At 49.9% G+C, this 14,805-nt stretch overlaps 1 protein-coding gene across 2 annotated transcripts in view; it reads right to left on the bottom strand.

Moving 5' to 3' along the window:
• Positions 1–14,805, bottom strand: part of ZC3H3 (zinc finger CCCH-type containing 3) — a 345,409-nt gene that overhangs the window by 91,570 nt on the left and 239,034 nt on the right. For both annotated transcript variants that reach the window (XR_012901167.2, XM_075919992.2), the window contains exons 7-8: positions 11,471–11,623; positions 8,490–8,559 (exon numbers count right to left, since the gene is read on the bottom strand). Coding sequence is in view for 1 of the 2 variants with exons in the window: in XM_075919992.2 (XP_075776107.2) it covers positions 8,490–8,559; positions 11,471–11,623 (223 nt within the window). In the remaining variant the exon portion in view is untranslated. The remainder of the gene's footprint in view (positions 1–8,489; positions 8,560–11,470; positions 11,624–14,805) is intronic.

The following is a 14,805-nucleotide window of genomic DNA, read 5'->3' as shown; positions in this document are numbered from 1 at the left end:
GATCTAGTCACAGAGGGCAATGAGCAGTTTCCAAAGCTGCTGCTATGCTGGATTTATTCTCTCCCTCCCTTCCTGAGCTTTGCTCTTTATTCCTGATCAGCCCTCCACCCCCATTCACCTAAATGCAAAATTTAGTTCCTGCACGACAGAACGTCAACCCCTCAGCTCACCAGTCTCCGCTTAGTCCTGCAGGTTCAAATAGCCCCAAACCAATATTTACCATTCTGCACTAGCGGCAGCTGATGTTCTATGGGAAAGTCCAGGTCCCTGAAGGACAGATTAGGGTTTTCACTAACTTGGCTCACTTGAGTGAGACACACTGAGGGGAGCGGGGGTGGGGTGAGGGGGAGGCATAAAGGAGAGAAAACAAAAGAGAAGAGTTTATTTTTAATTGTCTTTTAACTGCAGACATTACCATAAAGGACCAGGCTCTAGGGCTATCTTTTTTGTTGGCGGTGGTGTGACCGTAAATGATTCCTTTAATGTAGTTTTTGATATAGAACCCAAATTAGCTCTAATAAAAAGGGATAATAAAGCCGGCTCTTGTACAAAAACAAACTCCTCCTAGCTGTCAAGCCGGAACCATTATCAAGAGGAAGCCACATTCTCATTTCAATTAACCTTGTTTGCACCCCACTACGTCCACGCAAATAACAATAACATTAATTCAAGGCACTGGTGCGGGGCGTCCATATTAGACAGCTTTGAATATGTACACGCTTTGGAGCCGGCAGCTAATGAACCCGAAACTCAACGTGAATTTCCAAATTGCTCACAACAGAGTTTTGAAGCTCTATTAGGGAGAAAAATGCTGATTCTTTTCGAGTTCCTCAAGGGGAAAAGCTGTTGTACCAGCAGCATGCCTCTGCCCGAGTCCCAGCCTCTCGCTAACCTTCATTCACAAGCCCCTTCCTTCTCTCTTCCCGTTCCCTCCATCACCAGGGAGAGGCAGGGCCCGCCTCACCACAGCAATTTCACAGCCCCTCTCGGCCACACCGACTGCTCTGGGCGCTTGCTCCTCAACCCACCCTCTACCTACTTCAACCCACCCTCTACCTGCCCTCCTGCAGACCCCTCCCTAGCGAAACCCTAACGACAGCTTCCTGTGAGACTGTACGCAGGGCACCAGTGCCAAGTGAAACTCACCTCCCTCTGAGCCTGCCTAACCCTGCCTCAGCCCAGGGCATGGACTAGATGCCTCTGTGCGGGAGATGGACCCCGACGGTCGCTTTCAGCCCCACATTTCATCCCTCCTGACTAGGCCACTCACCTACCAAAATCATCTTCCTCGCTGCTTGGGACGGTCCCAGGCAGGGCCTGCCTCGATCTAGGTTTGAGGGTGTGCAGCTCGGGGCTAGGGAGAAGAGTCTGCTCCCACTGCTGTGACCCAGGGACCCCTTGCTGCCAAGTCGGGGAGTGTTTTACAGGGATCGTCTGGGTCAGACACACACACAGTAGGCCACAAACGGTGGCACGTGACCCCAGTGCACTCACGGCAAAACACATGCCTGACACGACATGAGACGTTACGGATCAGGCAAGTTATGCTCCTCAGATCACGGAGGCAAAGCCTGTCACCAGTGGGGGACATACCTCGACACGTTCCTTTCAAGCAGAGATGCCAGCCAGTGATTTCCTTGCCCAATCCCAGGGGGGCCACCTGCCTCCCCGGGGAGGCCTATTTGCATACCAGTCGAAAAGTAGTGAAAAAATATCGACAGGAACAAAGGAGTGGGGGAGAGAGGTGCCCTGTGCATGGGACTTTGGGACACAGAGGAAGAGCCTGGGTCCTTTACCTGAGAGGCAGGCGGTCCATCTCCTGAAGGAGGGATCTGCGCCACGCCTGGCTGGGAAAGGCTGCAAGGACTTTGGGACACAGAGGAAGAGCCTGGGTCCTTTACCTGAGAGGCAGGTGGTCCATCTCCTGAAGGAGGGATCTGCGCCACGCCTGGCTGGGAAAGGCTGCAAGGACTTTGGGTGAGCTTTACAGGACATGGGAGCACCTACTTCACCAAGTCTACGTTACAGAGTGTGTGCTCTGATTGTATTTCATAGGTCACCGTGTGTTTCCAAAACACCCACTTGGCTTTGCTACACAAGCGTATGCCTCGTCACTAGAAACAGGTCTCAGGGCGGCCAGATAAGGGAGCGGTGAATCTCTGAACACTGAGTGTCTGGCAGACCGCAGCCGGACGCCCCCAGGAAATGCACAGGGGTCTCAAGGGTTGGTGAACATCAATTGCTAAGTGGGAGAGTGAGCGCGAGCTGAGCTGGTGAGGCCGAGAGGGCCAGGTATGTGCCCTGGGCAGGCACAGAGGAGCTGCCCACACGCTCAGGGGAGGTGGCAGGGGAGTGACTCCGAGCGCTGGAAGCCCCTAGGAATGAGACACAAAGGGGTGGGCACGTTTTGAGCAGAAGGGGAGTACCAATGGTCCAGGTTACTTGCTCTGCAGAGCTCCCTCATGCACCACACAAGGAGCGAGAAGACGGGCTCTAATTAAGGATCTAAGCATCTCCCTGGCTGTACCACCAGAGCAGGTCCCAGTCATTGTGTGGCACAGAGTCAGCGCCCGATTACAGAGGGGCAACAGAGGCACAGAGCAGTAGGGATGTAAAGGAGCAATCGGGATACGATTAACCGGGATGCCTAGGCTTATCGGTTAATCTTGGTTAATCATCTTGACTAGTCGCATTTCCCCCTCCCCCTTTGCTGCCTCTGGATCAGGATGTTTCATGGCAGCCCCCGGCTCCCTCACAGCAGCCTCTGTCCATGGGGAGCTTGGACCCCCGCTGAAAGCAGCAGCGTGGGGCGGCAGGCAGCTGCACAAGGGGAGCTGGTTTTTAAACTGGCTCCCCTTGTGGACCAGGTGCAGCAGGTTTAAAACAAACAAAAGGAAGTTTTTCTTCACTCAGCACAGTCAACCTGTGGAACTCCTTGCCAGGGGATGTTGTGAAGATCAGGACTAATAGGGTTCAAAAAAGAACTAGACAGATTCATGGAGGTTAGGTCCGTCAATGGCTATTAGCCAGGATGGGTAGGAATGGTGTCCCTAGCCTCTCTTTCTCTGGAAATGGGTGACCGGAGAGGGACCACGTAATGATTCCCTGTTCTGTTCACTCCCTTTGGTGCATCAGGCATCGGCCACGGTTGGAAGACAGGATACTAGATGGACCTTTGGTCTGACCCAGTCTGGATGTTTTTACGTGGGGGAGCAGGCAGAGCAGGAGTGGAAAGAGGGCTGGGACTTGGAGGAAGGGTAGGGACACCCCCCTAGGGCCGCAGGGGCTCACATGCCGGCAGCGGGCCAGACTGTGGAACTGCTTGGGCCTCAAGTGGCCCCTGTGCTGCGAGTCGGAGACCCCGGCCCTTGGGGACTCCACAGCGGCAGTAACATGCGGGCTTTTCCTGTCAGCTGCAGCAAAGGACTAACAGGCACTTCCTGGCCACGCGCCACAGCGCCCACCAGCCATGCTGCAGTAGGGTGCCCCCGGGGACGTTAGCAGGTCCGGGAACGCTCCGCTCACCTTGCCAAACGGGGTAAGCAGGCTGGGTCCATGTGCCTGGTTCCCTGCACAGCTCCAGGGCAACACGAGCTTTACACACAGAGAGCTCAAAGGGGACAGAAAATCCATGTGCTCACCCATCCCAGAACGGGGCATGTTAGAAAAACACCCAGACACTGCCTGGGCATGCTCCCTATACAGACACACACTCCTGGTATTCCTATTCATTACCGAGTTTCTGGAGCACTGGCAAGCCTGAGTTGCCAGAAACCATATTCACTGCCCTCCCCCATGTGCGCCTCCCCTCGCGCGCTAAGGGGAAGCAACACAAGACACTCCTGCTATGTGGCCGGTGGAAAGATGCATTTGGGAACACGAGCGCCTGGCTTCGCGATTTCTGGATAACAGCCAGGAACGCCTTACAGTGACAGCCACGAACTACGAAGTTTTCACACGCGAAGCTGCTAGATGGATGTAGTGGCACCGCAAACAGATGATTTAAGCAGCACACTCTGAAGTGCGTATACATCAGCCTGTCTGAAACGCTGGGAATGTCTGGAAGGGCACTGGAGGGCCCCCGTTCCCACAGGAGAGGGCAGGACTGACAGCTGGAAAAGCAGGATTTGATTAGGGATATTCGATATCATTTAGTTTAATAATCGTGTAACTGCACCAAAACCAGCTTAGCAGTTACACAAGTATTCAATGGTCCCCGGGGAGGGCTGGCAGCCAGTGCACTCCTGGCCCCACTCCTGGGAGCACTGCTGCCAGGCTTCCTGGTCAGTCGTTTACACAACTGTACGCCAACACCCCTCACTATGACAAAGCTTAGCGAGCCATTCTGCTTAGAGAGTAGCAGCAAGCGCTCCCTATGTTCAGAGCACAAACATTCAGGGTTAAACTGACTGGGGCAGGGAAAGAATCGTATTCCCCTACTATTCCGGGGGATTTATACTGATTTATACAGGAATCTGCCCAGCGATCCACCCTCTTCACCCACACTCTGCTTTGACGTTCACAACGCCCAGAGAAAGTCACATCGCCAACAAACTCACCTCAGCTCAAACGACTCCAAGTGAAATCACTCAAACTTGCTCAGTTCAAGAGCCAGTGGAATTTGCCCTGCCTGGCTCCAGTAAAGCTCCCAAGCAGTAAAAAACCACTTTGCGGAATGAATTCACCTGTCTCTCTCTGTGGGCTTGTGCTTGATAAATGAGGCTAACATCACCTTTGCTAGTAATCACACAGGTTAACAGGAAGCTCCAGAAGTGAATGCCGGAGTCGCCTCCTGCTTCGGGTACCTGCTCCCCACAGCCATAAATCACAGGGAGCGGGCTCTGGACTCCGCAGGGGCGGCCGTTTCTCTTCCCGCCCACGCTGACTAAGATGGCAACCGGGACCTCTGAGCCAGTACGGGAGACTAATGCTGGGGACATTCGCTTTTGTCCTCTGGCAGCACAATGGCCATTTCTGGAAATGCACTTGCGAGGGGATTTTCTCAGATATACAGGAACCCCCATGCTGGCTGCTCTCCACTGCCCAAGGCTCACTGCTATACTAGTCACTGCGCAGGGGTGCAGAGAAGCCTTTGCTAATACGGGGGGAGGGGAACCTGAAGGTGGGCCGAGGCCAACGGGACCCTAAACTCCTGTTCGTCTATCAGGGCACTATTTTGTGGGCATGATCTTGCCACCTTTCCTCATCCACGAAATCCTTTGGCTCTCACACCTGAACACTGTTTAGGAATCTATGGAAAAGAGCCGGTAGCTAAGCGCTTGCCAGCCCTCCCTCCACCTAGCGCCCATGGTGAGGGGAGTGAAGGGGAGCTGCCAGCCATTTCACCCCAAGGCAGGGGTGGGCAAAAGGGCTTCTGCAGGCTAGATCCAGGTGACCCGCGGATGCCCTGCCACCAGGCCAATCAGGGCCTGGGGATGGGGGAAAGTGCACGAAGTTTCTTCCCACCCTGCCCCCACCTTGCAAGGAGTGCACAGTGCTTCCAAGCGCAGCATGGACTTTGCGTACTGCCCCCACCCCCATGCCCTGATTGGTTGGGGGGTGTGTGTGTGTGTGTGGGTGTGTGTGTGTGCGCGCGCAAAGTCTCCTCCCGCCCTGCGATGGACTCAGTCAACTGCCAGCTGCTGCTCAGCTGGTGGCTGACTAAGCACAGCGCTCTCTTGCCGGGCCGGGTCAGCGAGCGAGAGACTTCACGTGCTCCCCCTCCCCATGCCCTGTCTGACCTGGGGGCAATGGGGGAGCATGTAAAGTCTCCTCCCACCGCCAGGGGCACAGGTACCTAGAGGGAACTGCCAGTTCTTCAGAACAGCTGGCGGTTCTCTCTGCAGTGGGCAAAGACTTTGTGCAACCTCCCCCCCGGCCCTGCCACTCCCAGACCAATCAGGCTCTGTGGCTGGGGAAGCACGGAAGTGTCATGGTCCTGCCCCTTCTGCCTGAGGCCCTGTACGCTCCGGGGCAGCCCAGGGCCCTTCAAAAATGTCTGAAATTCAATCATTCAAAACTGACTGCCCTCCCCTGCCCTGAGGAGCTTCTCCAAGGGTGCGCAGGTTCAGCAGGAGCGTCCTCTGGACTCCACCGAAACACCCATAACCGTCACTTTAAGAAATAAGAGCAAGGCTGCTTGTTTTAACCCTCGCTGTCCCAGCGTCCCTCAGAGCCCACAGACAAGCGCTCCGCTCCGTCAGGGCGGGCCTGGAGTGGAGATGGGGGAAGGACTAAGGAAACACTCCGCCCATAGGCTTACACTGCAGCAGAGAGCTTAGCTGTGATCCGATATGAGAAATGCCTTCACATCGTGCCCCTAAGCCCTGCAGGATACACACACACAAGCCTGATTCCAGGCTGGACACTGACTCCTTACACTTTGCACTAGGACCACAGGCACTGCCGGACAGGCCCAGGCCCCGGGTCCCTCTCGTCCCACTGTCCCGTCTCTGACAGTTCAAAGAAAGTGGTAAGAGCCCCACATTGGCAAATGTGGGAAAAACTGCCCCCACATTCGGTCTCTTCCTGATCGCTAGCAGCCGGTGACCGGGCCAGGCTCTGAAGCACGTAGTGGGGTGTCTTTCCAAAATGCGTGCTCGTTTTAACGTTGACAGTGGCATTACTGATCTCCAGATAAATCGTGCCAAGTTCCTGGCCTCAGCTCAGAGTTCTGCCGTCTGGCCTCACACTAGTCTTCCTCCCTATCCATTCCGAATCTCCTGCCTTGCAAGCTCCTCAAATCGTCCCTTGTTCTTGTGCTCAGACAAGGAGGCCAGATGTTCCCAAGCGACCATACGCTGGTTTACATACTGACGGTTACAAGACGGCTCTACAAATGCTGAGTGCACAAAATGCTCCATGTGGCACGCTGGTGAACAGTGCAGAATGCAGTTCAGGTGGCCTTCAGGATAACTTACAAGTGATCATCAACAACAGCAGCCAGAAAGAGAAGCAAGTCAACTGCGTGCCAACCTGTGTCCAAAAGCGAGGCTTGTTGAAAATGGCTCTGTTGCAAACACAGGTTAGAGCAGGGGACTAGTGGTTAGATCCTTTGGCGGTAGCACTGGATTAGTTAAAGCTCTACGTAATCCATTTTGATGACACAAATGGTGTGATGCATTACGTCTGGAACAGACACGTTTAACCAACAGGGGAAGGAGAGAGCGGAAGGTGGCATCTCTGGGGTGATTTCTGACCGCATCTTTGGATGGTCCATGGGACAAGCAACAGAAGCGAGTCTGACAGCTCTCTGAGGCTTTGATTCCTGCAGCGCCTCGGGCTCCCAGCAGTTACAGTTCCACTAAAGCTGCTCTAGGCAAACTGCATGCCAGAATTATACGCAGTGGGGCTAGAACAATTATTGAGTGGCATAATGGAGGGTGGAGGCAGAGTGTTTATATGGCCTTTTGGGGGGGGGGGATCTTTTCCCTTTCACACTCAGGCTTCATGTACCTTCACCACTACAGAGGAACACAAAGACCAGACTGCTTCTGATACTGCGATACCTGTGGCTGTGGGACCATTGCTTTCTAGAGGAATAAAACCTTCTGGTTTGAACGTTAGCCCTCTAGTTCGTGTCTAACTCACTGTGGGTTGTGCCCACGAGAGCTCATGATGCCATCTGCGTGGTTTGTTAATCTCGAAGGTGCTGCAGGACTATTCTAAGTTCATGCAGATCCTGTGTCAGTAACCATGTATGTGTTTCACAGAGGCAAAGCCCCTCCCTCTTCAGCAAAGAATTCAAGTATGTAAGTTACACACATTAAGTGCAAGGGCTTTTATTCAGGCATGTGCTTACATGTCTTGCTGGATTGGGACCTTGGAAGTTACTTCCAATCTGAAATACTATCCAGCGAATGAAGATTAACCTGCTAAATTATCAGCCAATAATCGCTAAAAGAAAATCTAATTATCTCTCAACCTTAGTCTATGTAATAAAACGAAAGAGCTCTGAACACTTCCAAGCAGAGTGAAAATGATGAAATTAAAAATCATTCTGCCAGACAGTTTCATTGTCTAGCTTTTTTTTTTTTAAATTAATTTATGTCTCAGAACTACAGTACGTTCCAGCAGCCTCTCGGTCTGACCCCAGCTGGAGAGTGATTTAGAATGAGGCACGGTGTTAAAGGGTTCAGAGATGGTAAACACTCTGACTTCGTGTGCTTGCAGTCTGATCTCCAGAGTTTAAATACCCCTTAACCAGACACGTTACCAAAACGGCAAACAGCCCCAGGTGCTCTCGTCTCAAATTCACTGCTTAATGCACTAATATACTGATTCACCAAGTTGGTTTAAGAGGCACACTCTTCTCTCATTATAAGCTGTGACCCTGTAATGAGCCTGAACAGCTTGGCAAGCAAACTGCAAATGAACTCAATTTGAAACACTCTCTAGCATAGACTTCCCCTACAACCAGCAGAAGTGTTGCTTCCTTAGGTCAGCTCGCTAATAAAGCTGGAATGTGCTCATTAGAAAACCATACAGACCTTATCTTTAGAAACTTTGTGTGAAAATGAACACGTCCCATCAGTCTTCTTGCACGTGCCACGGAGAAATCTGCCAGAGAACCGGAAGGGGGTTTTAGAGAGACACGGAGTATGACAAACAGCTCAGAGAACAGGCTCTTTTAAACACAGAGAATATCCCCTGACTCACCGTTTCATTGTATTAGCCTGAGGCCCAGTTCACAGGGATATGACTCAAGTGCTCCAAACATTTGCTATTAAAGCCCATTTCACATACCAAACGAGTAATATCTTCCCCCCAAACAGAGCAAAGGGAAAGATTTCTAGGCAAAGTAGAAATGTAGCAAGGTACTACATTTAGACAAAGTAGGTCACTTATCAGTAACCAGAGAGGGGTCTGAGCTGAGGTGTTTGAAACTTTGCAGTGAGCAGCACGGTTATTTGTACTATGGTTGTGCCCAAAGGATCCAGTCACATAGGAAGGCTGGTCCCTGTTTCAGGGGTGTTTCAAATGACCGGGGTATCCAATAGGAACTCTGGCTGAGGAACGGCGCTCAATATTCTGAAAACAACCCACCAGTACCTGTGTTGGCATTTGGACCCAGGATCCTGAGATTCATCAGTATCTAGACACCACAGCGATAGTGGATTTTTATATTCAGATAGACATTCAGAGTGCTGGTTCAGATCCAACTCTGTCAGTTACCAGAATCCTCCAAAGACAGTCTCTAGGGCTATGTCTACACTACAAGGGTTTTGCACAAAAACTGGTGGAGTGTCCACACCTCAAGCACATTTTTGTGCAAGTAAATCGGCAGAACAGAGGGCTTTTTCCGGTAGAATTATTCCTCTCCCCACAAGAAATAACTCCTTTTAGCGCTACAGCTCTTGTGCTAAAAGGCAGGTGTGGATGCTCCAGGGGGTGTTTTGTGCAAGAAACCCCTATTGGCAAAAGCACAGGTGCTCTGATGGCCATTCTGTGAAGAGTGAGAGGGGACATGACAGCAGTTTTCAGGTATCTAAAAGGGTGTTCCAAGGAGAAGGGAGAAAAATTGTTCTCCTTGGCCTCTGAGGATAGGACAATCAGCAAGGGGCTTAAACTGCAGCAAGGGAGGTTTAAGCTGAACATTAGGAAAAACTTCCAAAATGTAAGGGTGGTGAAACACTGGAATAAATTGCCAAGGGGGGGTTGTGGAATCTCCATCTCTGGAGATATTTAAGAGCAGGCTACATAGACATTTATCAGGGACAGTCTAGATGGTAGTAGGTCCTGCCGTGAGGGCAGGGGACTGGACTCAATGCCCTCTTGAGGTCCCTTCCAGTTCTAGTGTTCTAGGATTGTCTAAAGACAGAGAGACAATCTACAGGAAAGGACAAAGGCAGCACAGAAAGGGAGACTGGAGTGGCTTGGAAAGGAAAATAGAGGACATTATTCAGCGCACGCACAGCTTCCTATATTCCCTAAGACCAGGGGTCTGCAACCTATGGCTCACTGTGGAACCAAATAGGTCTCTTCTCATTCCCAAAATACAATGTAACTTTTTACATTACAATGAAATATTAATTCAAACATTTTTAAATGCGTAATCACTCATGCAGCCAGAATGCGCACAGGAACCTGAACCTGACCAGTTATGATGTAAACTTCAAAGAAATGTGTGCAAAGATGCAGCAGCAGAAGTCCCATTAAATAAAGTCTGAGAACGTTTCATTTATGTTGTTATTAATCAGCATGTCAATCATCAATAATATTCAGTGGCATATTTTCAGTCATGCAAATGGGCATTCTTATGCGGCTCTGTTGATCACTTGGTCTGAAGTTTGAGGTCGTTTGGCTCTTTGGTTTGAAAAGGTTGCCAACCCCTGCCCTAGACTTTTGCCACAGAAAAGCTGCCATGACTTGTGGGTGTAAGGGAGACCCTATCTATGGCTGGTTTCAAGGAATTTGTTTGCTGGGTAAAAAAGTGAAACGTGTCAAGTGTCAGCGAGCAAGATGATGATGCAGGGCCTAGCTGTGAGAATGAATCATAAAGAACACTGCTAATTGGGAGAAAATGACGTGGATCTGGCTGAAGAACAATGCGGATCAACTTTGCAATGCATCATTCTTCAAGACTCTCTCTGTGCCTTTTAGTATAAGTGTGATTTAACAAGGAAATTTCCAAGCTGTTTGCTACGTTGGATGTTGCTAAAAAAAAAAGTAGCTTAGCTAATCTTTACGGCTTGTTTCATTAGTTAACTAGGTCTAGAATCTATCACGCAAGGATACAGCACAGAACGCTGCATTAAGAGAAATCTAGAGCTGCCAGCTGCCACTGAACATACCCTCTTAGGTTACGTCTACACAATAGAGGAAGATCAAAGCTGTTGCTGTCGATCTTCCAGGGTTCGAATTAGTGGGTCTAGTTAAGACAGCTAATTTGAACTGAGAGAGACGCTCCGGTCAACGCCAGTAGTCCTGCTTCCACAAGGCATAAGGGAAGTCAAAGGGAGACTGTTCTTCCTTTGACTTCCTGCAGTGCGGACAGTGCCACAAGTTGAGTTAAGCTACTTTGACTTCAGCTCCGCAATGAACGTAGCTGAAGTTGCATATCTTAATTCGACTTTGTCTTGTAGCGCAGACATACCCTTAGATGATGTGAAATGCTGCACAGAACTGTCAATTAACATGGTTTAGAGATCAGATTTCCACCGTTTGAAGAAATATGTGAAGTAGTATCAATGGGAAAGCTGATTTAAATCAATGGATTTTTTGGTGATTGAAATAGTGATTTCAATAGCCTTGGTTTAAATCATTTCATCCTGACACACCCTGGTTCAAACATTTTGCTGGTATGACACACACTTTGTAGACGTGAAACGCTGTTAGTTCAAAGTATTGCTGCTCTTTGGCCTGCTTCACTACGACGCGAGAGGCAAGCCCAGAATTCTGTGCCCAACCATGTGATGAAGTACAAGCATGCGCTTGCACCAAGAAGAGTTACATGTGTTCCTGTGCCCACCTGGTGCAGACAGCTACTTTTTCTGGATCATGGATGTAGGGACAGCTCTCCCCCCGGTTACATTTGCCGAAGCGGTTGTAGTACATGCAGTACTCCTTCTCTTTCTTCTGCTTGGCCTGACGAATGATGGCTAAGCTCCGCTGAACAGCTCGGCTAAATGGAGGGAGGGAGAGAGATTTAGAGAACGTTCCTAACATCAAGGCAGACTGACAGTTCTCCTGCCATCAAACACAAGAGTCTAGGGCAGGGGTTCTCAAACTCTGCCGTGCTGTGACCCCCTTTTGACCATAAAAATTAATACATGACCCTGAATAGGGGACCAAAGCTTGAGCCCCACAGGCCCCGATGGGGGGCAAAGCATGAGTCCTACTGCTCCAGGAAATGGTGCCAAAACTGAAGCCCTCCCCAAGCTGTAACCTGGGTCCTGCTGCCAAAGGCTGAAGCCTTTAGGCTTTGACTTCGGCCCTGGCCACTCCATTAAAATGGGGTTGCAACCCATTGTGGGGTCCCAACCAGTGTTCCCTGTAAGATGTGCACTTGTAAGTCACCCAGGAGAGATTCAAGTGCCACCCACTGGATTTGCAGACTGTGCACAGCTGGCAGCCTGTGTTTCTACTGGTGGTGCACATTCACACATACCTTGGTGCATATAACAAAATTTATTCTGCACGTGGATGGAAAAAGCTAGAGGGAACATTGGCCCCAACCCACAATTTAAGACCCACTCGTCTAGGGCAAACATTTTGAAAGCACCTAAGCAACTGAGAACCCCAATGCACCTTTGAAAGGCAATTTCAACACTTAGGAGCCTCAGGCTCTTGCATTTCAGGTTCCTCTATCACTTGGATGCCTTTGAAAATTTTATCCAGAGTTTCCCAAAAAATGACACTGTGAAGCTCATGTTCCCTGGAAGCCGTGCACTTGGAAGCCACCCAGAAGAGATTCGGGGACAGGGAAAGAGCTGACTGCAGGTTTGAAGAACGACAATGTATTTTTACAGTCACTCCACAGTGCAGATCACAGCTAGTCATGCCCTGGGCTTATAGAACACACAGCATGTAAACAATGTACCCTGTCATTTTTTCCATCCATGTATGGAATAAATTTTATGTGCACCAAGGTATATGTGAATGTGCACCCCCAAGAGAAAAAACAACCTGGTCTTTGAATCAGGTGGGCAGCATGTGCCTCTCTCCTGAGCGCCTACATGAGCGCACAGCTTTCAGGAAACACTGTATGCTAACAATAATTAAGGGTGTGCCTGTGCATGCCTAACTTTAAGCATGAGAGAAGTTTCACCACCTCCTCATGTACTCACAATTAGGCACATATTTAAGTCTCTCAAGGAACGGGGACAGGGCCTACATGTTCCTTCTAGGAGCACACACTAACCCCAAATGTCAATGAACAACCCACTAACAGCAGATACCAGAGGAAGCTACCAATTACTGTAAATGCTGCTTAGCCCACATTTTGTGGTTGTTGGAGCCCATGATAAACTTCCAGCTGAGGAGCCAGAAACATCCAGGTAGTTACCCGGCGAGTGACTATAGAGTTCCCATGTTCCAGGAGATCAGCAGATGCAGAATACATTGAGATGGGTCTCTGGACACACAGAGCAAGAGGGCTGATGTGTGAGCTCTCTGTGTGCAGCTAATTACATGGAAAAAAACCTGCTGAATGAAGCTTTTAGGGGGCACAATACTTCCAGTGGGTGCACACAAAACTACACACCCCAAGTTCTTTCCCCGTTTTGCATGTGTTACATCTTCAGAGACCAGGGATAACTATTACACTCCACAGCCTTGACTTCCCAGTCCCACTGGAGTATGTACTTGGCTGAGAACACGGATTTCCCTCAGGATCAGCACTGATACAGGTATCAATGTAGCTGGGGAAAATACATGTTTAGTCAAAATTTACTGGCTGTCTAATGTTCTCTGAAGTTAAAATCTTGTAAGTTAAGACAAATGTTGGCAGCCATAAAACACTAGCTATAAAAGCTCCCCCCATCCCAAGCCAGCTCCCTGATACAGCAGAAAAGGAGCGTTCAACTTTTTCAGTGGCAAATGGCTGTCTGCAACATGCGTCTTGGAAGAGCACGTGCCAAGGCAGACGAGCAATTGTAGATTTGTTTCACTGTTCCAAAGGACTGCTGCAACACAAGTGGCTGTTGACATTAGGAGTATCCGAAGACAAAAAAATTCATTAGTGAGATTATGGTTGGAAAGTGATTATTTAAAACCGGTATCTCCTCACTCAGTAGATCTCCTTTATATGCATCCAGACACATCTGCTCAATGTCCTGACCTAAATAAGTGACTGTTTCATTTTCTCCCTATTAGACCTGCACAATCACAGCACAGTCAGAGGGCTGGATTCTACTGTTGGCTAAATTCTGACAGCAGATTTTTTTTTTTAAATAGTGGTGATGCACGATCAAGAAAAGAATCCAGCTTGACTCGGTGATCCCAGGGGAAACTTCTTAGGCAGACCAAAAAGCCACTCTTGAATTTTCACACTGGCGAAATGTATTCTGGAGTCACCAAGACACAAATAAGGAAACCCAGCATGATTTTTTCCAGAGGATAATCTCTCTTATGTAGCGTATGCCTAAACAGTCAGTCAGCTGATGGCCTATCCAAAGAGCTGAAAACTTTCAAGAAAGGTCGCAGCAAGATGCAAGAGTTATACCACGGAAGCAACACAACTCTGGAGCAATGATGGCCTGGTCTAAGCAAAGGGAGCACCGCCTGCAGCAGGAAAGGCTTAAATAGTCTGTGGAAGTCTGCATGGGTATGTCTACACTACCCCCCTAGTTCGAACTTGGGGGGGTAATGTAGTCATACGGAGTTGCAAATGAAGCCCGGGATTTGAATTTCCCGGGCTTCATTTGCATGAAGCCGGCCGGCGCCATTTTTAAATGCCGGCTAGGTCGGACCCCGTGCCGCGTGGAACGAGGTGTACAGCTAGTTCAGATTAGGAAGCCTAATCCGAACTAGCTAGTCCGTGCCACGTGTAGCCGTGCGGCACGGGGTCCGACCTAGCCGGCATTTAAAAATGGCGCCGGCCGGCTTTATGCAAATGAAGCCCGGGAAATTCAAATCCCGGGCTTCATTTGCAACTCCGTATGACTACATTACCCACCCTAGTTTGAACTAGGGGGGTAGTGTAGACATACCCCATGTGAGTACAACAAAGGGAAGGACAGGCACAGCCAGGATCATCAGGGCATCATGTGGCTAGACCAGTGTCTCTCAACCAGTGGCACGGGGTACCCTTGGGGCAGGGTCTCCAACATTTTTATGCACGAGATCACTCTTTGAATTGAAGTG

Source organism: Pelodiscus sinensis, chromosome 2, assembly GCF_052426305.1.
Source record: "Pelodiscus sinensis isolate ZL-2025 chromosome 2, ASM5242630v1, whole genome shotgun sequence".
Lineage (NCBI taxonomy): Eukaryota > Metazoa > Chordata > Testudines > Trionychidae > Pelodiscus > Pelodiscus sinensis.
This window is presented reverse-complemented; position numbering and strand designations above follow the sequence as displayed.